This window comes from Amyelois transitella, chromosome 5, assembly GCF_032362555.1.
Source record: "Amyelois transitella isolate CPQ chromosome 5, ilAmyTran1.1, whole genome shotgun sequence".
In the NCBI taxonomy this organism is placed as follows: Eukaryota; Metazoa; Arthropoda; class Insecta; order Lepidoptera; family Pyralidae; genus Amyelois; species Amyelois transitella.
This window is the reverse complement of record NC_083508.1, coordinates 432,347-459,644: the sequence shown is the minus strand read 5'-3', so window position 1 is coordinate 459,644 and position 27,298 is coordinate 432,347. Positions and strand designations below refer to the sequence as shown.

The 27,298-nt window shown below is 35.8% G+C and overlaps 1 protein-coding gene and 1 long non-coding RNA gene across 2 annotated transcripts in view; both read right to left on the bottom strand.

The window, feature by feature from the left end:
- LOC106139882 (nuclear receptor-binding protein homolog) overlaps nt 1-18,161 on the bottom strand; it is a 63,826-nt gene extending 45,665 nt beyond the window's left edge. The window contains exon 1 of the mRNA XM_013341392.2: nt 17,692-18,161. Within this exon, the coding sequence (XP_013196846.2) occupies nt 17,692-17,817 (126 nt within the window). The 5' untranslated portion in view covers nt 17,818-18,161. The remainder of the gene's footprint in view (nt 1-17,691) is intronic.
- A 7,103-nt stretch (nt 18,162-25,264) lies between these two features.
- On the bottom strand, nt 25,265-26,922 carry LOC132901801 (uncharacterized). The gene is made up of 2 exons (XR_009656906.1): nt 26,669-26,922; nt 25,265-26,210 (listed from the first exon to the last, which is right to left on the bottom strand). It is a non-coding gene; the product is annotated as an uncharacterized LOC132901801 (long non-coding RNA).
- Nucleotides 26,923-27,298: the final 376 nt, after the last annotated feature.

Sequence of the window (27,298 nt, the reverse complement as noted above, 5' to 3'; positions counted from 1 at the left end):
CTGTTCGATACCCTTCACATAATGCTGGGTTAGGGGAACCATAAGAAGGAATATTTATTCTAGGCAATCTTACAAGCCCAATATTGTCCGAAAAATATTCTGTAATATCATCTCGCAAACTACGAGAGTAGCCTAAAATAGACCGCACAGATTTCAGATGGGAGGATTACGCGAGGGATGAAAACGGTGACGTCATTAGTAAGAGTGAGACACGTTTAACGTGCGAGTGACTTATATAAAAATCACGCCTCTTACCCGGATCGGATGTTTTTTAATGAGCATGTCCCGAAATCCATCATGGGCCCCTGGGAAGGAGGACCCAGGTAGTACCGGACTTACCATGCTATAACACCACTTTCTCATGAAAAAACACTGTTTTGAATCCTGTCCATCTGAAAGTGCTGCAGTGTAGTTTGTTCCGCCACTTCTTCTACACATGCGCTTTGAAAGCGGTAGTAGTTATAATTAGATTTAAGTGATGTGACGTCAATAAGTGGTACTTTGTATCCAATTTTGAAAAAAAATCTATTCTATTCTTGTCCCTCTCTTCATGCCAAGTCATGTTTAGGTTACTCTTGACCTGACCTTTCCCAGGACGTACCCGATACGAATAAGGTTTTTTCTTACAGCGTTCCAATTATATACTCTCCTTGTATATTTGCATAGACAAACTTGTTTGTGTGGGTGACGTCGTAGACATAACTTGTTCCAGTTTTATCCCATGGGCATGTAAGTTTCATGTAGTTGTATTATAAATAAGGTGAGTGGGCAAAAGCTACGTCTATAGTCTGTAGTTTGTTACCGCTTCTTCTGCACTGACGCCTTGGAAGCGGCAGTAAACTTAGTTTTTAAGTAATTTATTTGACGTCAACCAATGTTGTTAAACCATACGACAATTATTAAGCGATATATAGTATCCTATAATAATGAATAAAAATTTTGAATTTGAATTTGAATTTATATTTAGATCACTTAGAAGTATCTAACTATTCATTTCCTTTTCAAGAAAAGTTCTCGAATTCACGGATTACGACGAATTAATGACATACTTATCCATTTTCTATCGGGTATTATAATTATTGATCGATTGATAAATTCTCAACAGTTGAGTTTAAAGCTCTAAAGTTACTACCGCTGATTACAGCATGTAACTTATTCATATATCTAAGCAGTGAAACTTACTACGCCGTGCTTTAATTAACCCTTACCACCGAAGACATTTAAGACATTTTTCGTAATCTACAAGGAAATGAACCTAACTCTGCCGAAAACGGCAATATATTTGTGTATTTTTTTAATTTGTTTGGCAAATCCATTAGTGTCATCAATTCAGATCCACCACGAACAAATATAAACGAAAATTAAGACTTTTCATGACATTCAGTCTTTTCAAGACTGTTGGCTCTGTCTACCCCGCAAGGGATATAGACGTGACCATATGTATGTATGTATTAAGACTTTTCCCTGGAGGGGTAGGCGAGGCCTACCTACATCTTTCCACTTGACACGATAATTGCATACTTCTTTTCGATTCATCTACATTCATAACTCTCATCATGCAAGCTTCTATTAAGAACCTTGTCATGAAATGGGGCTTGTATCTATAAAGAATGTCTGCTTTCTCCCGATCGCTTACAGCCTATCCCTCGGCCCAGTCGTTATCGCCGCCTACGCCACAATTTGCACGACAGTTGCGCAATTTATTACCGCCTTCAACTTGGTCCGACACGGCGGGTCCCGTCATTATCGTACTGCAGATAGCTATCAGAAACCAGCCGTAAATATGTTTCAAACATTAGTAATTGACGTTTACAGAGATTAAGACTGGTAGACAAAATATAATAGCTTCAAAATCTATTTTGCTATTAACGCTTAATTACTGTAAATCTAAGAATCAATTTTAGTAAATTGAGTAGTGATTGAATCTTAGATTTACAGTAATTAAGCGTTAATTGGCTCTGTGCCTAGTGCAGTGGCTTCTTTTCTTTCTTCTCTTCTTCTTCGGTCATATGTGGATTATTCTTGTATCAGTAGTAAATAAATCAATTCAATGTCTACTAAAATGTTTATAATCAAATCTTTCATCACGCGAACCGCTGGGATTTGGAATTCCCTCCTCACATCTCTCTTCCCCGATACAACTTGAAGTTTTTCAAGGCAAGATTGAATTCTTAGATTGCGTGCACCACCTTAGATTTTTGTTCAGATTGAGGTCAAACGCACTCAAAAAAATAAGTTTCAGGTATGTTCCTTGGTAACGGTGAAAAATGACTATTTTCATTTTGTATACTTAACATGACCTTAAACACCACTAAAGTTACTTTTAGGGCTAGCTTTTTGCATAATGACACTATAAATAAGTATCTATTTATTTATGTACACAAAATTATATACAGGAGCATTTATTACAGTAATTCTAGTACAAAGGTGCTACTTAAATATCAAAAGAAATCTCTTCCAGTAGACCCAGTAGAGGACCACCACATCTTTATAGGACCACCACAGAACGAGACAATATCTCAAATTAAATGCGTACCGTGTTATCGAGCTCCGATAAGAGTGCAATAACATTTCTCGTAATGGCACTAACTAATCAGCAAATAACTATGTTGGTGATTTCTGGTGAGTCAGGTCCCGATTGCATTTTCTGGAGGCGGGACCGGCGCGCCCACACACAGGTCAGGAATGAGTTGGTTTGCGGTCTACAATGTGAAATAAACTTAACGTTTTGTCAAAATGCAAATGACACACACTGCCGTGTGGTTCCCGGCACCAATACAAAAAAAGAATAGGACCACTCCATCTCATTCCCATGGATGTCGTAAAAGGCGACTAAGGGATAGGCTTACAAACTTGCGATTCTTTTTTAGGCGATGTGCTACCAACCTGTCACTATTTGAATCTCAATTCTATCATTAAGCCAAATAGCTGAACGTGGCTATTCAGTCTTTTCAAGATTGTTGGCTATGTCTACCCCGCAAGGGATATAGACGTGACCATATGTATGTATGTAAATGACAAGAATAGAAAAGGGCGGTTTGGACATGTGTGGAAGATGAATGTAAGATTTATCAAGGGAGAGTGATTGGATACGTCTGAAGGGGAAAGCCAAGGCAAAATAATCGGAGAATTTCTTGTGATAGGACGTGTCAAGGGTAAATTGTTTTAATGCTGTGCAAATTCTAAGAGTCAATAAAGGGAAAGGCGTATGAATTTGGGATATTTTAGATGACGGACTTGCCACCTATTACTAATGTATCTTGATAAATGTAGTTTTAAGTGTTAAAACTAGTTTCAATCGTAAAAGCGATAAACACACATCATATGCGTAAGTTATATAATCTGAAAGCATATTGTGAATCGATCACTAGGTTCCCACATAGTGTGTCCCATAAAATCGATAGTTTGCAGCGTTCCAGTCGACCGTTACCCTCGGACAACACGGCATAAATCTTAACGCTTGTGTACCTCTCATGTCGGAACTCACAACGATAAATTACGATAAAGGTCATAGATTCAAGAGCGGCGTTCACGATGACTAGTCAAAGTGTAAATATACATACATACATATGGTCATGTCTTGCGGGGTAGACAGAGCCAACTGTCTTGAAAAGACTGAATGGCCACGTTCAGCTATTTGGCTTAATGATAGAATTGAGATTCAAATAGTGACAGGTTGCTAACCCATCGCCTAAAAAAGAGAATCCCAAGTTAAAAACTGTAAATATTGAGAACAAATATAAATATACTTCATGAAAATCTTGAAAAAGTATCAAGACACTTGATCCGATTGGAAGTAAATCGCGCAGAGAGAATAATTCGAAACAAATAGTTGATCCGTTCCTTTAATCGACATTGAAGTAGCAAGAACACAATATGAGTGCCACATTCCCCATGAAAGTACAGAAAATCGTCTCAGTTGTCCTATAGAGCGACAATTCGATAGGACTATTGGGATATCTCAATGGGTCCCCAGGTATCCCAGGGTAAAGTATTAAGAAAAAGAAGTCAAGAAATAAGCCATATGACAGCTGTCAAAAACTTTTGTACATTCCAACGTTGCGCTGAAGTAAGGCATGCAGGCAATTCTTTCCTCTCAACCGAAACGGGTATATAGAAATTCGCACTCCGTTCAAAAGCAGTGTTGCCATAACACAAACGTTTAAAAAAATAGTTTTGTTTACGAAGAATTTCTTGTTGGCTATCGCTTGGTAAACTTAAAGAAGGCGACATTTCCTTGCGAGCGGAACGAGCCAGCCTTTAGTGTTTCCGCGACGGAGTCCTATTTATAGACACGAGGGAGGAAAAATACCGTGAAAATATGGCCTTTCATTATTACTTGCAACTTATTATATTGAATTTGGGGAAGATTTGCGGTTTCGCTTGTTAATGGAAGTTATTATTGCCATCAGCGGACGGTGTTCATTTCTGATGAAAGGTATCTAAAGTTATTCAAAATTCATAACTTTTATTCATTTCAATATCAATTAATAATTTGCCATATCTTTTGGTTTTACAACATGGGTCAAATATGTAAATTACTTAAAACTATGTTAACTGCCGCTTCCAAAGTGTCAGTGCAGAAAAAGCGGTAACAAACTGCACTGCAGCATTTTCTACAACAACGTCAACTTCACAATTATCCAAGTTTGCATAGAGTATATCGTTGGATTGGTTGTAGTCTGTTTGCAAGTGGAGAGACAACTGCGACTTAAATTGTCCCGTATACATGTATTTATTTATTTATCTATTATTCTATAGAAACAAATTTTTATTTAAGTTAAAAAATTGTAATTAAATATGTTGAGATTATCGGTATAATAAATGTTATGTTGTATTATTTGTGACTGTTCACGACTAGGCAAATTCCAGATTGAAATTTTAAATTTGACTTTGTACCAATAATGAAAAAATGGATGTATTCACGGTATTATGTATATTTAAACATATTTATGCAGTAATTTTGCGCTGACATGTGAACTTGTCCACACAGGTGTCAACATCATTATGATGACATAAAATAGCAATGGTACATGTGGACACGGGCTATCAATTGCCACTTCATGCCAAGACGTCTTGATAGCTTGCTTTCAACTAATTGAAAACATTATTTATGTTTATTTTAATACGTCAAAATTGCTTATGTATCTGCCATCTAATAACATTTTATATTTTTGATAGGTGTGCCCGCGACTTCGTCCGCGTGAAATAGTTATTTTGGGCACCCTTGAAGTTCTCAAGGATAATTTTCCCTGTTTTTTTTTTACATTTTCTATTATTTCCTCGCTCCTAAAAGTTGCAGCGTGTTGTTATTATAGCCTAAAGCCTTCCTCGATAAATAGTCTATTAAACACAATATAATAATTTTTCAATTCGTACCTACTAGTAATTCCTGAGATTAGGGCGTTCAAACAAACAAACTCTTCAACTTTATAATATTAGTATAGATTATCATAACTCGCGTTCAGTCCGTGTATCGCATAGGCGATGGTATAGAGGCCTGTAGGAAAACTTGACCGTTCTACCTGGGGGTCATGTTTCAGTGTAGGTGGCTGTACAATAATCTCTGCGCATTTTCACGGGTCATTGGTTACGTTCAATGCCATTGCATGCTCACATGTGAATCGAGTATGTATGTATTGTGGCAAACATTGATGCAATATCAGGATAGATACGGCAAGCCTATGAAACGTACCTTTGAGTGATGTGAAAATTCTGTTCAACAGATTTCTCTGCTATTTCTATGAGTTAAATTGTTTGGTAACATGTGAACCGAACATTTTGGCTTTCGATTGCAAATATATTTCGCATGAAGACTCTAATTATTTTTTATTTTATCAATTATTTTTTCACCTTCATAACAATTTTTTTCTACACAGAGATAATAATAGTTGCGTGATCTATTTTGATGTTGGTCCGTGGTCCAAAATCAACACAATAAATACTCGTTGTTTGTATACCGAAGCAGGTTGTGATGGGAAATTCATGTTCCATTTGCAGCTCATTCTTTAGTTTAAATCATTAAGCCTCCCAGCAGAACGTTGCCAATCAGTCTTTTCTTGTTGGCTTCGTCTATCACGCAACGGATATAGACGTTATTGTATGTAGGTATGTCAAATTTTGCCTCGCGTCTCATATCTAGTGTGAACTGACCCTTAGTTTATTTTATTTAGTTAGGTCAAAAACAATTGTACCTACAGAAGATAGGTAGTTATAACAAAGAAGGTAAATCACTAAGTTTATACATTTCTACAATAGAAGAAGAAATGTCACCTTCGTTTACAATGTACCTACACCAAAAATGAGCATTCACTTTCGAATCTCAATTAGACAAGTCATGGCCTCATGGGTGCAAGTACAGCCGGCATTGGCTATAGACGTAGATCATTGCTCTCGCGCCTTTCTCTCGTCTGGGCACCGTCTGGCCGAGTCGGCGGAAACACAATGCCTCCGAGCGTACAGTCAACGGCACATCAACCTACTCGCATTTCTTATCTTGACAAGGCATTCAAAGCAAAATGCCCTCTTACCTACTTATCTTTTGTCTTTTTAACTTTGCTTCAGACAATTCGAAGTTCAAACGTTGTGTGAAAATTTAACAGTGACTCTTGTATGGCCGTCAATAACATTTCCTTACGTTATTTCCATGTATAATGTTCGAGTCAAATAGCTATGCCTTATAAAGGTCACTTCTCGTCTGTATTGTAGTCAGTAATAGTAATGTTGCCCTTAACATAATATAAAGCTTCCTAGTTTGTTATTTTAGAGGTCGCAATAAAAGTATGTGGAGGTTAAATTGATGGCGGAAGATAGACATATATGGAGTATTATGGAGAATTTTCTACGGATAATTGATTTGAAATAAAAGTTTGGGGCCTTCTCATGACTTTCTACTTTGAGAAGGATGTCTTATCATTACTACTTACTAGACTTCTAATCACCTGATAACGGAATCTTCCCCTAGCCATAAAGTTAGCAAAACTACTATCACATTCTGAATTTCCTGTCAGTGGCGGTGGAAATTTCAGCAAGAACATTATTAAATTAACACCGCGTTCGCTATATCAGGTCGGCGATATAGACGTCGACATACAAAATGCAATAGAAATGGCATATTAAGCGGAGCCAAGGCTCCGAGGAATTGTGGCGGAGGGTGCAAGTGGGAACACGCAATGATGAGAGTGAGAGAATAGAAGCGCCATATATTAATTAAAAGTATAGGAATTAAACGTCGTATTGTATAACAGGCAATAGTTGTAAGGCTGTCAAATCCCATATGAAAATGTTATGGTGTCACAACCGTCTTTATCGCACCACCAACTTAAAGTTTTTTCTGTTTGGTCAGCTGGTTGACTGGTAGAGAATGCCAAACGGCATTAAGTCCGCCTTTTCTACATTTTTGTTTTTGTGCAATAAAGTTTAAATAAATAAATAAACCGTCAGTCACTTCTATAGTCTTATAATATTCCGAATTCTACGGCCAACGCTGTCTAGGGCTAGTCTGCTCCTTGCGTCACTCCCTACGTCACAATCCGGTAATTGGTTTGCGTCGTTTTTGTTAGCTACCGTTCAAGGTTGAAGTGTTTATGCAACACTTCAGAATTCACTAGAATCTAAATGCCCTTTTGGAAAAGTTTTAAATGACGTGTTGCGGTGGATTTCCCTGTTCATGTGTTTAAATAAGTGTGTCTTTATTTCTTTAACATGATCGATATGACTCGAAAATAAATAAATAAATAAATATATACGGGACAAATTACACTGATTGAGTTAGCCTCGAAGTAAGTTCTAAACTTGTGTTACGAGATACTAACTCAACGATACTATATTTTATAATAAATACTTATATAGATAAACATCCAAGACCCAAGACAATCAGAAAAAGTTCTTTTCTCATCATGCCCTGACCGGGATTCGAACCCGGGACCTCCGGTGTCACAGACAAGCGTAGTACCGCTGAGCCACAGAGGCCGTCTCCGAAAAGACTGGAAGGCATTAAATTATCTAAGCCGTTGTAAGCCCCTTACAGGGTAGACAGAGCCAACAGACGCAGAAAGACTGAAAGGCCAAGTTTAGCTGGATATTTTAATGGCGTCATTGACATTAAAAAACGATATTTACTATCAAACATCTTAAATATAGTTAAGGAGAAAGAAACCTGAAAAAATAAAGTATCTCATAAAATATGTAGTAAACATAAAACATCAAGGGCCGTGACGAGTTAACTAAATTTCTATTGTGTCTCATTTCATTGGGCTTTCAACGGGGTATTATTTTGCCTAATGCCTTGAGTAAAGCCTCTTCGTAATACACAAACGTAAGCTACAAAAACAAATTTACTGTGTTTTCTCCATACTTAGACGATTTTGTGAAAAAAACCTAATAAAATAGTCTCCGTATGCTCCATTTCACATATCCTTAAGAATTATTTCTCTTATAAATTTTCTTGTAAGCCAGATTCTCTTATCTGGATTATTACAAACTGCTCAGAGTTTGTAAAACACAACAGTAAAAAACATATTATTTCGGGACTTTTTATCTTGTGATGTTTTCCATAACAATCTACGATGTAATCACGTAATCAAATGAAGTGTAAAGGGTCGATAAATAGCGACATTTCAAATGGACCTTTGCATACTTCCAATAACCTGGCGTCCCGTTCAATATCACCCACGCGCTGAAGCTCGCCCCTCACCAAACACCCTTTAAAGGCTCTCAAAATCCAATTAGGTTAGTAAGAACGTTTTAATTCGGTAAGACCGTTAGAATCGTTCAAAATAGAATTTCAAAGTATATAACGTTTTGCAGCAGCAAAAAGTTATATACTTTGAAATTGTACATTTACGCAAATCATATTATACCTATCACATTATTTACGTGTAGAATAGGTACCTACTTTTTGGCTAACTTAATTTTCATTTCTATTTCTCGTCATTATTTCTTTTGAAACCACCATTGGTTACAAAACCTAAGTCTAGACTTATTTCAATTCCAAGAAGGCGGACCCCGGGGCCCGAAAATTGCTATAGAGGGTGCAACCGGGAACACGCAAAGATGAGAGAGAGAGTTGAAACCAGTAGCAAATGCGAAAAAGAAGATTTACCTTGATATAATCGTACTCTTGAAAAGAAATTTCAAGAAGTAGAAGCAGGAATTAAAGTTAGTATAACATGTAGACATCAACAAACCCGCATAAAAATAGCCCACTAGTTCAAAATTATAACACCTTTTACATTGTGGTTTACACGTTAAAACGTACAAGAGATGAAATTAGCTCTTTAATTAAAACGGTGAATGCACAAAATCATCTCTCTCTTCATGCGAGTATGTCTGTGTCGTTTATAAATACGTCGACAAGTTTTAATTAAGCTTTAGAATTTCACATTTTACCTGTGACCTGAACTTCAGAATTACCTACGTATTTTCATATGGTGTATAAGTATCGGCGACATTTGCCTTTGTGAAATGGAAGGCAATTTAAAATTATTTAATTAACAAGAGAGAGATTTTATATTACATTTGAATGCGCTTGACCTCAACTCAATCGGCCTGGTGGTACAAAAGATTAGGCTTAAGGTGGGCAAGGAATATAGACGTGATTATTCGTGTATGTGTGAAAAAAACGCTTAGCAGTGGGACAAGGTTGTAAGAAAACTTTTTAAAGACTGACAAGAAAAATATTTTTGGACGTTTAAAAATAAATTCGTGTATACTCCTCATTTATACCGCTAAATAACCAGCTCCCTTAAAATTTTTCGAACTGGTTTTTCATTTAACATGTACAGTCAACCGCATATTAAGTTGGAACTCAATGACACCATAATAGAGGTGAATTTCCAGCGAAATTGGTCCTTTGTCGAATTGAACAGAACCTACTTACCACAAATTACTATTAATGTATATATATTTATCACAAACCAGCTGTAATGGTATAGCGTGCAGTGTGGAGTAGACCATACTTTATATTAATCTAGATAAAAACCTCCACTTGCAGGCGCCGTTTGAGAGAATTACATAGGGCTGGCCTGCTTACAATAACATAGGTATATTGCTCGTAAACGGTATTCAGTAGCACGAACAAAGAGCTAATTACAGTCTTCTTTACACATGAAACAGTCTTCTTCCTCTTGGCTTTCTGGCCCTGGTTGTATCCTCAACACCCGGGTGAGGAGCCTGGGTATGCCTTTGACCATGGACCCTGGATTGGGTGAGTCAGGTTTTTGTATGAAGCGATTGGTTTACGGCGCTCATGGGAAAATAAATGGAGTGAGTTGGTGGTAAGATGGTAAGGTTCTTTTTTTTATTGGTGCCGGGAATCACACGGCCAGCTTATATTATTATAACGAGCTAAATAATGTAGTTGTCAACCCTAGAGCCAAGGCAGAGATGGTGTCCGAGCTACCCATATACAGACAATTTTCTAGTGTTAATTGGATGTTTTATCAATGTAGAGTTAATTGCCACCGACAGATGAGTTGGTTGCTCAGCCTGTACTGGACTTTACTAGATCTCATATATAAAATTCTCGTGTCACAATATTCGTTCCCGTACTCCTCCGAAACGGCTTGACCGATTCACCTTAAATTTTGGGAGCATATTGAGTAGGTCTGAAAATCGGCCAACATCTATTTTTCATACCGTTTAGTGATAAGGGTTGTCCACCCTTAAAAAAACACGCTGCTGAGGCAAATAGAGAGAAACAGATCTGTACCAAGTAAAAAATAAACTAACTACGGGACAAGAATCAACTTGATTTTAACTGAAGATCAAAAAAATAGATCCACAGGAACACGGTGATTGCACAACATTTGAAATCGTGTCTTGACGAGTAAACATTGCCATAAAACTATTAAATTAAATTCCGTTTGTAATCGTTTTGTTTACCAAGCAGACATTCTAGAAAAAAAAATTTGGAAGCATTCGTGAAGAAATTTTCCATCTTCAATTATTCATGATACAATAAATAAATACAAAGGAGACAAATTATAAAGAGAGTAATGATGGCATACCAACTCAATACATACATACATTTAATCACGTCTATATTTCTTGCGGGGTAGACAGAGCCAACGAGACCACGTTCAGCTGTTTGGCTCCATGATAATAAGCCTATCCTTTAGTCGCCTTTTACGACATCCATGGGAACGAGATGAAGTGGTCCTATTCTTTTTTTATCGGTGCCGGGATCCACACGGCTATTAACTCAATGATACTATATTACTTATAACTATCATAATATCAGAACATTTTTTTCTTAAACCAATTGCGGACGTGTGAAAAGACATACTCGTACTAACTATAAGAATTCCAACCACGAAACGATTCTTAGCAGTTTTTCCTATACATATCAGGAAAATTCCAGCGCAGATTCCGAGTGGCTTAATCCAGTGATAATCGGATTACGATCGGACATTACGCCAGCCAGACCGACCGCCCGACGGTCCGTGACGGTTCAGCGATAAGAGGCAATACTTTGAATCCAGTATGGGTTAGTTTCTCCAGCAAGGGTTGTGGAGGTCAGACGGGAGTAGCTTCGCGAAAAAAGCCACCCAATCTATACTAATATTATAAAGCTCAAGAGTTTGTTTTGTTTGTTTGTTTGTTTAAACGCGCTAATCTCAGAAACTACTGAACCGATTTGAATAATTCTTTCACTGTTAGATAGTCTATTTATCGAGGAAGGCTATAGGCTACATTTTATCCCGGATTTCCTACGGGAAACGTCAACAATGCAGGTGAAAGTTGAATGAGTCGGCCATCTGCGAGCTTTCCACGCGAACGCTGCGCAAACCAACAAAGATATAGTAAAACAATGTACTAAAGATGTGAAGTACTCATTTTTTGCCACAAAAAAGTCCGCGAGAGCATATATCTATCTCTTAAGGTTTACTTACAATAACCACTTTTATGTTCATTTTTTAAGATTATTTTTTCATTATAAACATAAGTTATTTTGAAACCAATTTTCTTTAATTCAGTATTAATCCTTATCCAAATAAATATATATTACTTTCGGCTTTTCATGTAGACTAAAATTGCCATTTACAGTATATAAATCAGACGAATAGGTTTTGAGATATAGTCGTTATAAGCAATTTGCAGCGAAACATTTAATACGGCGAACCAGCGTTCTTTCTAATACGCGTGACCGCGTGACCCTATAATTGATAAAGCCGAGGAGGATGTTTGCAAAAATAAATATGATGCCCAAAATAACTATTCCACGCGGACGAAGTCGCGGGCACAGCTAGTCTAGGATACATACATACATATGGTCACGTCTATATCCCTTGCGGGGTAGACAGAGCCAACAGTCTTGAAAAGACTGAATGGCCACGTTCAGCTATTTGGCTTAACGATAGAATTAAGATTCAACTAGTGACAGGTTGCTAGCCCATCGCCTAAAAAAGAATCCCAAGTTTGTAAGCCTATCCCTTAGTCGCCTTTTACGACATCCATGGGAAAGAGATGGAGTGGTCCTATTCTTTTTTGTATTGGTGCCGGGAGCCACACGGCACTCATCACAATCTTCCCAATCTAGGATCACGGTCAAAATGTGCACCCAGGACTCCGCTCCAGAGAGCTGAGAATGTCACTAGGACTGGATAGTGGAGTAAGAAAAGATCGTTTGGCCTACGAACGGTTCGACGAAATACCAAAATTTTTCGCTATCGGGAGATTGGACGTTAGGACTTTTTATCGACAACGATTTGTCGACAGAAAATCTATTGTGACGAAGATGAATATTTGTGTCAGCTTAACTTCCCAAATTATATCGTCGAACTATCGACGTAGAACCGTTTTTATTCGGATTATAAACTGTAAGGATAGGTAGCTCCATTTATCAAAATTATAGATAGATAATTCATTTATATATCATTTGCTACACACAATTTAGAATGTACATTATATGAAATGACAAATTAAAAAGGGTGTGATTTGCAGCAATAGAAAAATGGTCATAACTCAACGAATTTACTGCTTTAGAGCAATACGCTGATTTTCAGTTATTACCTAGGTGCTAGCGTAGGTCAATCAGGTCATCAATCGTAACAAAGACTCGTGTCGTGATTATACATTATACATGGAAGTATATGAAATGGAATCATAAGCTACTTATTGCTACGAACTCCTGAAATGCAAAAGGTAACTTCTGAAAGCATACTTTTTAAGGCATTTACCCAATTATAATGACATAATTTTAGTTTAGTTTCCCCAACGAGCATATATAGATGTACACAATTCCGTGTCATGTTATGGCATTTTCTAGTAACTTCTTCTTTGTAACTAGACGGGAAATCTATGCCAAACATGTCATTGTCTTGGCTGTGTGCCCTAAAGTTAATCTGCTTTAGGTAGTAGCATATTATTATAGAAAAAAGATATCAATATGTACATTAAAAAGCGCATATACTTCCAGTGCAAGCTTCCATGATGACGTGGTATGCTAGCTGCTTCTGTTCCCGTGCTGAATGTAAAAGTCAATCAAGGAAAATGTTAATAAACATGGTATGGCCTAGCAACCTATCACTAATAATATTATAATATTATCCATAAACAAACGGAAACTTTCACTGAACAAGGTTTTTATAGTCATGAAAAAACGGCAAGCAAGCAAAGACTGACTTTCTTTGCACATGATAAAAAAAAGATACTCAGAATCGTTATTTTCACTTTCGTAGAAAAAGTCACACAAAAAAATCCCCATAGAGAGCTTGATTCATAACTCATGAGTGTGCCACTGACCCAAAGATGAAAGTTATAAACGATACAATTTAAAGTCATTCAAATATGATCTTTACGTTCTCTCCATAGAGTTCAAGGTGAGTGGGTGGAGGGAGAGTGCCAACAAAAAATATGATAAAAAACAGTGACCAATATCATAATGATGAATGGGACCAAAGGAGGCTGTTCTTATATTTCTAATGTCAGTTATGAAGATATAGAAAAGGAGTTCTCGGAACTATTTATTACAATGTTATTTTTGATAAAAAAAAAACCATGGTACGAATACCCAAGCCGGCTTCGCTCGCATTTATTTCATTTAAGAACTTACTAATACTGACTTTAATGCATTTACTTTATATTTGACTGAAAAATTGTGCTAAAACTATGATTGATAATAACCAAAAACCAATAGGGTAATTTTTATAAAATCTCAACAAATATATAATACAGACAGGATTTATTTGCAAACGTATCAAATATCATTATATTGATCGACAACCTTAGTATAAAACTAGTGTCACTCACCTACTTTTCTATAATTATTTGATGGATGCTATATATGTACTTATCACGCCTATATTCCTTGCGGGGTAGACAGAGCCAAGAATCTCGACAAGACTGATAGGCCACGATCAGCTGTTCGGCTGAAAGATAGAATCGAGATTCATATAATTAAAGAAGAATCCTAAGTTTATTTAGCCTATCTCTTAGTCGCCTTTGATGACATCCATGGAGTAGTCCTAACCCTTTTTCAATTGCTGCCGGGTACCACACGACGTTATACATGTACATAGTTTGTACAAGTTCATTATGCTAAGACAAACGGCCGTAAAATATGTGTTTGAAAAAAATCGCGACTCACAACCGTCAGTTTTTGTGAAATAGCCGTCGGATCTATAGATGAATTAGTGGGACGTGTGGCGAAAGATGGACACCATTCGACCTTTCCCAAGGTCGAGACCGGGAATAACGCGGCCACAGACAACTTTAAGACTCTTTTGTTATTATAGAGGAAAGGCCGCTGGGATTGAAGACTGCTCAAAAACTTCCGACATTATTATCTTTTGTCCGATCGCGCGACATTTGCGAGGAATCTGTTAAGTTTAACCTGTCACAATTTGAATCTCAATTCTATCACAAAGCCAAACAGCTGAGCGTGGCCTATCAGTCTTTTCAAGACTGGTGGCTCTGTCTACCCCGCTAGGGATATAGACGTGATCATATGTATGTATGTACTTTTTATTCTGCTTTAATTTAAGATTAATATTCAAAAGGTTTCCGCGTTTGTCCATAAAAACAAATAAAGGTAAGTCACTGATAGAACAAACCAACAGTTAAAGGTCCGATGGTCAGAAAGCGACAGTGAAACTTGCGCAAGCGCCGAATCGCCGGTCGTTGACCGTCTAGTCTGGGGAAAGTAGCAGGCTTGTCAGTACATAATTATTATGCATATTAGTTTCAAGGTGGGTATAGATTTCCGGTAGAAGAAAAAATGTGATTCTTCTAGATAGGAGGCAAAGGACAAAAGCACTTAGAGAAAATTAGCAAGAATTCCCACGGACATACATAGATACATACATATGGACACGTCTATATCCCATGCGGGGTAGACAGAGCCAACAGTCTTAAAAAGACTGAATGGCCACGTTCAGCTATTTGGCTTTATGATAGAATTGAGATTCAAATAGTGACAGGTTGCTAGCCCATCGCCTAGAAAAGAATCCCAAGTTTGTAAGCCTATCCCTTAGTCGCTTTTTACGACATCCATGGGAAAGAGATGGAGTGGTCCTATTCTTTTTTGTACTGGTGCCGGGATCCACATGGCATTCCCACGGACCATAATTTTTTTTCACAGCTAGTGTTATTATGTCATTCTATAAGAATACCCACGACAGCTAAATAAAAAAAGTGTAACAATAAGCAGGAATGAGAGAGAAGGATCATCACATCACAGACATGAAAAAATGGTCAGATGGCAGTTATTTTGTGTAAAAACTTGACTTACTAAACCTGAATGATGGTCAAAAGAACTGAGTCAAAAGACATGAGAATATAATCAAGATTAAAGCCAGGAAGAACATAAAAACTTGAATTAAACTAGTCCCTAGGTAGATAATTAAAACATTAGCAAATAAGTTTCAGTAAAACAAAATTGACACTATGATTATTAAAATATTTTGCGAGCATTGAAAATACCTATCATAATTAACTAAATGGACAGTCAGTGCACTCTCAACAATGTTTGACATTAATTTAATGGACGCTGATGAGGGTACATAGCGTAGGTATGTGTAACGTGGCGCCAAGCCGAATTATTATGTGTAACTAGATATTAACCCGGACTTCGCCCTTGAAAATTTAGCACATGTTTTACCACGGATCATGAATCTTGGTCGAATTGAGAACCTCTTCTTTTTTAAACTTGGATAAAAATCTTCCTTTGATTTAGATAAAAAAGCATAAAAGACAGATAAGACTTGGACAATTATTAGTATGGTTTCATCAATAATATAATCACAGTTCACTGCTTCAGGAAGTGAAATAAAATTGTATGCGATTCATTCATGGTATCAGCACTTGACTAGAAAATATGATTTTTCTTTCTTGAATTTTCACATGATCTTTTATCTTTTTTGGGTGCCAGTAAGTATTCATTAGTAGGAACATCAACAGTTAAATGTTACATGGTATTCTTTTTATTACAAGTTCAGGAAATCATACGTATTATTTCTATACACCTTTAAAGCGAGGTGACTGGGACGTCATTACTACATATTATAAAGTCCCTCTATTCGCTCTGTCTGTCTGTATGCACTAATCTCGGAAAGTTGTAGATGGATTTTGTTCCTATTTGAAATGTTGGAAAGAGGGTTTTGTGAGGAGGGTTTATATGTATTAATGTAACCTGTGCAAAGCCTGGACCGGTCACTAGTACAATAAATCAATAAAAGATTCCATAGCGTGAAAAAAAGCTTAAAATGCAAGCAAACAATGAGTCATAAGCCAGATATAATGTTTATTTGCAAAGGTTGTGCTGAACTTCTGGTCCAAAGCATCAAGGTAGGGTGCAACCAGGATCACACAAAGATGAACAAGTGCAATTGTGCATGTAACCTTCAATCGGCATTCAAGAGCCATCAAAAATATATTTGTTGCATCAAGGAAAACTGTAATTCTTTAATGGTAATCCCAATGTTGACAATATGATTGTTTAATGACCAATTAAGTAATTAAATGTTATTAATATTATTAATGAATGTTTTCCAATTGCACAGATGTTAAAAATTTCTTGAATAGGAAAGTGTTTGGGTCAAAAACATGTTTTATTTTGGCTGCGCCCAGTTGCCTTGGATTTAATACAGCTAGTGCTTCAATTCTTGTGATAGTAGAAATTCTAGTATTGTTAATAATAGGAATAAGGAAAAAAGCCAGAACAAGATTAAAATTTAGAACATAAATTTTGGACATAACTATCACTCTGGTGCACATATTGTATTTATATTTAGTACCAGTTTTGTTTTTAATCATAACATAATTATCTTATAATATATTTTTTTGTAATGTATGTATTTTTTGTATGCATGTGCACTTCATCACATCACCAACTTAATGTTTTTTAGAGAATGCCGAACGGCATTAAGTCCGCTTTTTGTACATTTGTTTTTTATGCGATAAAGTTTTAAATTAATAAATATCAGAATGACCAGTAAAAGCACAATCTGTAAACCTTTACTCTTTATTATAGGGCTTTCAATTGCAATGAAATAAAATAACCATATCATCAATATTAAATACACAGGAAATTACGTTAAATTACACAAAAACGAAGCACAAATTGCGTCTCATTTCAGCTTTACCAGCTAACCTTGCCAATCAGCTGATGACAATGATCAGATAACTAGACACCAACACACATTTTTTTTTAATCTTTTGTGATAAAAATGTCTCAACTGTTCGACTTACCTCTTCACGGCGCTTCAACCAACGTCCGCATGGGCTCTCCTCCAGAATTTCACTCTCATCCTCGGAATCCTCTCCGCTTTCCCTGGGAGATTTCCGCTCCTTGTCGATGCTTCTACCACCCGACATTGTAATGTTGCAACAATACACACTTAAACAATACCACTGCACAGTCAACTTAATACCTCACAGACGTTTTCAATCAGAAAACACTGGATGTATTTTCAAAATACACCTTTTCTTGTAACCATAATATCCAAGGCTGCACTGCGAGACGTCACTAACGTTTCATCCCAAAGCATTATTCGATACACAGAACTTATTAGGATCTTGCACGCATAAAATAATTAACTTAAAAGGCTGATCTACAAGACACGAGAACACACAGCGTCTGCAGAGAGCTCACTCATTATAATTGAAATAAATTGTTCACCGGCGTAGCTCTCGACGTATTTCTGTCCGACATAAATATAAGACCATAGAGTCAAAATCCATTTTTTGTCTAGCAAGAATGTCCATAGACAAACTTCTAGAATCGCTAATAGCTACTAATAAAAAAATCAACATTGGGACGACATCTTATATATTTACTTATCACTTTTTCATGGAATTAAAACAATTTTAATAATTTTCAAAATATAAAATAAAAAGATATTTTAGATTCGTCGAGTTTACCGCCATCTATTAGCGCTAATGAACAAAATTTTCTAAGTGACAATAGCGACATCTGTAATATTTATAGAAACAAAAATCATAACTTTGACGACAGCATACTTTGTGCTTTTCCTTACATTTTTGTGTGGTATATACAGAATAGATGGCGTAAGTAAACTTACAAATCTAAAAAGGAATAATTTTTACCAGCTATCTACCTCAATCTTACCGACTCTTTTTATTGGTGATCTAAGATCTAATACTAGATTACAGATACAACCTGGGCCTGTGCCACATTATTTAAATTCACTCTACTTACCTACTACCCACCAATATCTTACTCAAATTACCTATTCAGCTGCGTGTCATAAAAAGGAGATTTAAAACAGTCAGCTAGATTACCCTGCCGTAAACGCATGGATGCGAGATCTGATGGCCCTAAAAACCTTTGAGTAACAGACACTGATTTCAACCCTCATAAAAAGGGAAAAGCAATGCTTCTCAAATGGGCGTGTTTATTATAGTACCGGGCAGCGATTCCCAAGCTGTTTCACTTCCATTATTTTGATAGTTTAGGCATCTGCCGGCGAATTTGTTTTTTACTAACTATTTCCTTTTCGGGTCAGGTTACACACTATTTTGTTATTTCATATTACTTACATAACATGATACTATCGCCCTGCCTCGGCTTCGCACGGATATCATTTATGAGTACCTACTTAGATAGAAACCTTCCTCAGAAAACCTTATTTCCAACATTTCAACCAGGAACAAAATCTTTTAGGTACCATAAAACTACTTCAAAAACAGCTTACCGAGATTAGCATATACATACCTACAGATAAGAGATGAAATAGGAGGACTTTACTTTATATAAAGTAGGTACTGATATATTTTTTTAAAATCTATACATAGGGCGCACATATTACACAGATTGAGTTAGCCACGAAGTAAGTTCGAGACTTGTGTTACGAGATACTAACTCAACGACATTAGATTGGGCTTCTTAGAAAAATGTTCTTGTCTCACGGACAGATGTAAGTACTTATAACCTTTTTTTTGAGGTACTAACCCGAAAATAACTAAAGTTTAGCAACCACTGTCTGTCTCTATGCCACATCGTCTGAGGAGCTAGACGCAATAAAACACACTGCAACTTTGCAACTACTGATTCATTATTCGTAAAAGCAGACGAACGCAAAGGGATTCGTAAAATACTAAAGGAAAGCATTGCTCCTTCTTTTAAGACTTATACGATACTTAATCACAATACATAAGCAACTTTATAAACCTATCCTTTAGTCGCCTTTTACGACATCCATGGGAACGAGATGGATCCTATTCTTTTCTTTATTAGTGCCGGGAACCACACGGCACTATAATAAAGCCTATAAATATAGCCTATAATAATATAGTTATTTCAATTGCTATGATTTAACCGGTACAATTCCACTATACTTTTTAAATTTCACATACGGCAACCGTAATCCCGACTGACGTAAGCATTACATTCGTAAGCTGCAAAATAAATAAGCTTCGTAATTCACGTTACCGCCGATTTTGAAAGCTTATGATTTGAAATTTTGGTTCAAATCAATCGGATAGTTGGACAGTTTGTAACTCATCAATGTCGGAGCTTTTATATGGACGGTTGTGTTATGAATTGGTAATGGGTATGTAATTATGTATAATTTAAAGATGGAAACCGCTTTAAAACGTGAAACGTGTAGTAAAAGGCGACTAAGGGATATGTTTATATACTTGAGATTCTTCTTTTAGGCGATGGACTAGCAACTTGTCACTATTTGAATCTGAATTCTTTCTTTAAGCCAAATAGAAACAATTTGAAATTATTTTTTTATAGATTTCAAATAACAATTTCATTTCTCGTCAAGGTATTCCTTTATAAAAAAATAATTTTCTGAAAATGTCTGCTGGTAAGCAACAAAGCCTCCAAATTTAAAAAATGCCTATCTATTCTACTCAAATTCAAATTCAAATTCAAAATTTTTATTCATTATTATAGGATACTATGTATCGCTTAATAATTGTCAAAACGTATGGTTTAACAATATTGGTTGACGTCAAATAAATTACTTAATTAAAAAAAACTAAAAAACTACGCTTTTATTGCTAATCAAACTAAAAAATAGAAAATAAAAATTAATGACAAAGGAATTCAGTAGTAGCAAGTCGAACAATCAGTTATAGTCAGTTGTAGTAGTAATTACCTCGGATTAAAATTATAACAAAATTAAATTTATAAACAAAACAATTTAAATCAGAGTAAAAAGCGTGGGGTGCCTGATGTAGTAAATATTAAAATCATTCTATAAGCATATATTTATGACAAGAGAGTTATGAAAATGAAGTAAAATGCACCCCACGCTTTTTACTCTGATTTAAATTGTTTTGTTTATAAATTTAATTTTGTTATAATTTTAATCCGAGGTAATTACTACTACAACTGACTATAACTGATTGTTCGACTTGCTACTACTGAATTCCTTTGTCATTAATTTTTATTTTCTATTTTTTAGTTTGATTAGCAATAAAAGCGTAGTTTTTTAGTTTTTTTTAAACTATTATTTATTTTCTATTTTTTAGTTCGATTTGCAATAAAACGGGTAGTTTTCTAGTTTTTTTATACAATTATTTTTTGGAAGTTAACACTTCTGGTATAACTATCTTACTAGAAAAGACTTTCGCAACCATGCGCCCATCACCGGAGGTTTTCACAACTAACTTTCTTAAAGTTATATGTGGCCTGATTGGATTAAATCTCATAATATTCTCATCATCATGATACTTTTTAAGGCGATGGGCTTGCAACCTGTCACTATTTGAATCTCAATTCTATCTTAAAGCCAAATAGCTGAATGTGGCCTATCAGTCTTTACAAGACTGTTGGCTCTGTCTACCCCGCAAGGGATATAGACGTGATTATATGTATGTATGATGATTGTTAAACCCAATTGAAAAGAATTTTATAGTGATAAATCACTGTTAATAATATTTTTGACTATCCAGCAAACGTAATAATTTTCGATTGTGGCCTTGCCAGGAATCAAACCACAAGATTAAGAGGCAGATTGATACAGGAACAAAAATATTTCAAACATACCTCCACTGCCTTTACAACCAGGAACGCAACAAAGTTTATCTGAAGACATCGTGGCACTTTTGTTGTAAAATCTGTCTTTCACAAAAACAAACACAAACTTGGGACTCCTATCTCAAATAATAAGGTACTTTTTACAGGAGTCCTATCTCAAAATATCTGCACAACACAGTAAACACAGTCAGAGTCCAATCTCAGATGATAAAATCACACGAATATCCGGAAGAACAAAGCTCGACTTAACGGAAGATTCCAAACTCCAAATAACGACAAGTTATCAGCACAAAACAAAGTGCAAATAGGTAAATACACAGGCACCGGTAAAAAACAACAGAAAGAAAGTTTACAGGTGTTCGAATCGAATTCAATCAAAACTTACTGCAAAACTTATTTGACATAAAAAACTGTCACTCATTTTCCAAAAGAGTATTACAGTGTTGCTATTATAAATAGGCAAAAGATACCTAATGTTAATTCAAGAATTGCATTAATATGTTAAATACGTATTAAATATCGCAAAGTTCTGTAGGTAGTAACTTTATTCTTGTATTTTTGTAAATTTAGTTGTTCAATTTTCATTTATTACTTTTGTTTTATTACTTATATATTTTTTATTGTTTTAAAATATTCTACTAATTCTACTATGGTTTCTAATGGTAATTCTAAATGGAGCAATGCGATGAAATAAAGAAGCCTCAGGTTAATAGTAACATTATATGGAAATATATTACATCTCTTTTTGACTCCTTATACGTCAGAACTTCTTGGTTTCTTGTATGGAGATTACTGGCACTGGTGCTATCTCTGTCTCTCTTACTCTCATACGAAGGATCTAAAAATGAATTTATTAATCCTGGCAGTTTTAATAAGGATAATGAGAAACTCTTATCAAAATATTGCATTGTCATCGGTCCTTGATACGTGTGCAAAGTTCCAAGTTGATCAGACGTTTAGAAATCAGTGAAAATTAAGCTCAAAGATTCCGTTACATACATACATACATACATACATACATACATACATACAACCCAAGCTAATAAAAGCGTAGTAAAAACTAAGTTTACTCTTACGTCTTTCTCTTTTGAAAATCTCTAAGTTATAGGTAGCAATTCTTCATACTTTTATTGAATACATACATATAATCACGTCTATATCCCTTGCGGGGTAGACAGAGCCAACAGTCTTGTAAAGACTGATAGGCCACGTTCAGCTATTTGGCTTAAAGATAGAATTGAGATTCAAATAGTGACAGGTTGCTAGCCCATCGCCTAAAAGAGGAATCCCAAGTTTATAAGCCTATCCCTTAGTCGCCTTTTACGACATCCGTGGGAAAGAGATGGGGTGGTCCTATCCTTTTTTGTAATGGTGCCGGGAACCACACGGCATTTTATTGAATCGAGGATAGTAAACGTCTTCTTGCAAAATTCGCAGTATCGTCCGATCCCATTTCTGAAGAATCTGATATATGAGTTACGTAAGTTTTAGCAGTGTTATTGACCACTACATTATTTTAGTTTTCCATAGTTTGTCGTATCACCATAGCACTGTCTTGGATCCTGTCATAAATCGATTAACTTATAAAATGTTACTGTACAAAAATACAAGTAACTTGTATTATCTCGATTTTGGATTTTACTTTTAGGCGACGGGCTAGCAACCTGTCTTTATTTGAATCTCAATTCTATCATTAAACCTAATAGCTCAATGTGGCCTATCAGTCTTTTCAAGTCTGTTGGCTCTGTTTACCCCGCATGGGATATAGACGTGATTTTATGTATGTATGGGTAACAAAAGTGGTGGGGACATGTGTTAATGTTTTTGGCATGTGGACAAAACGAAATGAACAGTGTAAGTCTATATAATATACTAGAGGCCGCCCGCGACTTCGTCCGCATGGAAACCCTATCAATCCCGCGGGAACTCTGGGATAAAAAGTAGCCTATGTGTTATTCTGGGTCTTCAGCTACCTACATACCAAATTTCATGGTTATCGCTTCAGTAGTTTTTGCGTGAAAGAGTAACAAACATCCATACATCCATACAAACTTTCGCCTTTATAATAGTAGTAGGATGTACACAGAATTCTATATTTAACGGAAAACATGACAAATCAACTTATCAAAAAGAAAGAATTGCTTCTCTCGTGAAATATGTTTAATCAATATTCCATTCAATCTGTATCGCAGAATTGGTGCGAGTACAAATTATAAAAGATATAGATGTGGACAAAAAACACAGATTTTTCTATTCATAAATATAATAAAATAAATAAAAAGTATTTTATTTAGTTTAACAGAATAAAGATCTTATAACTATGTAGGTGTTGGAGTCGCCTTTTAGGCAATTTGAAATGTCTCTCTATCTCTCTCTATTCGAAGCTCTCCCCCTATTTTTCTCTTTCTTCTTGTCCTTTAGCCCTTTTCAACCATTTTGGTGTTAGCCTTCTTCAACTTATTACATTTCCTTCTACATTGATCTCTTTGGATCTAATTTGAGCTGGCTATCTTCTTTACGTCATCTTTCCATCTCATTTGTGGTCTTCCCTGAGAACGTTTTTGAACCCACGATTTTCGCCCTTATAACTTCGAAACCTTTAAACGGATTATCAATATCGCCCGTTTATTTGGTCCTATCCTCCATGGTTTAAGATTCGTGTCACTTGCTTAATTTTGCTGAATACATTTCAAATGAATGAGGAAGCTATGAATGTGTTTGAAGCCAAAGAAGTATGCTGGGGACGTGGCAAGTGGTTTCCACTTGCCACGACCCTTGCATACTTCTTTGGCGTAGACTCTGCCTACCCATCGAAGAAAGCGGTGGTGAAAGTCCAAAGTGTAAGCGTGAGAAGCAATCTCGAGTGAAGTTCTAATTTGGATGGGTGACCCCAAGTCCCGAGCTCGTTCGTGCTTAGTAAAGCACGTCCAATCATTGGTCCCAGCTGTCATCACTTTACGACCTGAAAAATCTGACACAGGTAGCCACGTACACACATAAAAAAAAATGTGGTGAATTATTGTTCTGTAGCTTTTTGTATTTTGTGTGACAAGTCACAAGGAAGCTGGTTGAAGTGGCACGAACTAATACGTATCTGGAGTATTCGGTATACTTAATCCCTCGGCTTTGGAAGCTCGACTTACACTTTTATAACTTTTATGTTCTACTTTCAAGGTACCTTTGGCTTTATATCTTTAGTTTTGCTTTGATTTATAGCGCGGAAAGGACACCCGCGGTTTCGCCCGCGTATAAAGAAGATTTCCATTAATTCCCATTCCCGGGGGGATTTTGGGAAATTTGGGACTGTCAGTCATTCACTCGGTAACGGACTTTTATTTATGGAGATAATTTCAAAAGGTAAGTACCCGAAACCGCCGAGCTAGCATGAAGAGAATGAATGTGGATAAATGGAAAGAAGTATGCAGAGCTCGTGGCAAGTGAAAAAGATGTAATCTCTGCCTACCCCTCCGGGAAAGAGGCGTGATTTTATGTATGTATGCACGTCATGTCATATGAAGTCACAATGCAATTAGCAAAACAGAAAGAAGTGTACAACACTAAAGATTAACTTGTATTTTATTCTTAACTTCGAAGTCAACAGCTGATACTCCAATTCGCTCATTTGGTAGAACATTGACGGAATTGCATTTTATTAAATTTTACAGGAAAGCAAGTTTAAAGTTTGTGGAGCCATATCACCTTGATTATACAAGTTTAGCCAAGTATTTTATTCTTAAACTGTAGTTAGGTTCATATACTTATATATTCCGTATTTTTTTCGTCAAAAAAACATAATTTTAGGGTCTATATAGTCAACTATAACATAAGATACCTACAATTCCGTCATTGTATCCCTAAGGCTTAGTAAATTCTGCAGCGTGGCCATGAATATTGTTATGCATTTATGACAAAATAAAACAACGCTTTATCAAAATCTTGAAGAAAACTTATTTATTTAAGAAGAAAACACTAATCAGTCTTCTTGTAGTAGGTAGTTTAAACTTGAGCTTTTACTTACTTACTAATTAAACTTTGAGAATCATTAAATCTTATGTACTTACTAAACAATAAGAAATGGTAGTTAAATCACAGCTCAGTAGCTTATTATAACTTGTAATGTTAAACATTTTTATCACTTTTATAATACCTACTAGGTAACTTATGCATTGAAAATACTCTCATAAAAAGAAGAATAGTATCCAGGTATAATATTTTTTTGAATCAATTCTCGTAAATCGTTTTTTTTTTTATAGCAATAGGTATCTTACTACGGTAAGCGGGTTTTAAACTTATATTTTGAATTTCTTTTGTTGGACCCTTGGATCTCGCTCTCACAATTTTTGTTTCCACTTCTATCCAGTCTTCATCATATCCATTTTTGTATTTGTAAATTTCGCCATCCTTTTGAAATTGAATTAATTTTATATCATTCGTTTTAATTGTATTTCCTTGAATGTCTTTTGTAGTATTCAGTCCAATTTCTTCAGTCAAGTTTTTAAGATCGTAGAAATCATCGTAATTCATTTCTTTCACTTTAAACGGATTTCCTATTTTCTTTGCAGACCTAATAATCTGAAGGTATTGTTCGGGCACATAGATTGGTCCAGACTTCTTTGCCCTTTTAATAGCCTTTTCGATGATTGAGTGAGCAGTATCTCCCTCATTTTGGGTATGTCCTCGAATTAAGAATTTATGAGTAATTGTGTTAATTCGTAAACTCTTGACAGCATATAAATACATCGAAAAAATGAATCTGGAAAAGTAAAAGTGAAATTCAGTTTACAATTAGGTATTTAATTGTTGAATCTCTGAATAGGTAGTAATTAATAATACAAATAGTAGAAAGTATTTAACCAACCTGTTTTTTTGTTGTCCTCCACAATTGTCAGTATAAAATACAACGTCAGAATTAGGATAATTTTCGGATATATTTTGTAAGAATTTGTACACGCAGGATCCAATCTCAGTTGATCATAATATTTCTTTCTCAGTTACATAGATAGTAATGTTTTTCAATTAAAATAACTCATTAGGTACTTACGTAATTCGATTAAAATATTTTTTGGAGCAATAACGACTTTACTGCCAAAAATTATAAAATTTCGTCTTTATTTCCGCCAAACACACACAAAATTTGGGACAACATCGACGTACTTACATCAATACCGTCATTGTTGACCCAGAGGAAAGAAAAAAAGATGTCATAATTACCTTTCCGTCGATGTAGCACCAAAACACGTCATCACTTCACGGAGCCCCCCGCGCAACTGACCGTTACGGCGATGTTGCCGCGAAATCTTTACGAAAGTTCACTAAAGAACATTGACGATCACGCCATCTCGCGAAAAATAGTCGGAAACTGATTTCTGTCTTTGTTTCTCCAAACGTATTTACCACTTACGAGCCGTTTGTCATACTTAACTCAATTTTGAAAAAAAGTGCAATTCCGTCAATGTTCCACCAAATGAGCGAATTATGAATCTGATCAGAGAAAATCAGAGAATGATAATAAAATGGAGATTTTACCATAGACAAAAAAAGAAAAAAATTCCCGCGTAATCGAGTTCTATCTGCTACAAAGGCCATTTGCAGGCAAATCGAATGAATCGATTCATTAGCACCGCCAAACGGACACGTCCCGACACGTCCCAGTTACCAGTTTGTATCTAGAATTTTTAACGAGTCCACATTCGGGATTCACGATATTAATGAATGCCGGTGATTGCGTTGGTTTCATTAGAATGTAGGACAAAAGTTTGTTGGGGGGATGAAGTAATTGGTGAAGCTTGTATTAGGACCGCATATACATATATGTATATACATGTAATCACGTCTATATCT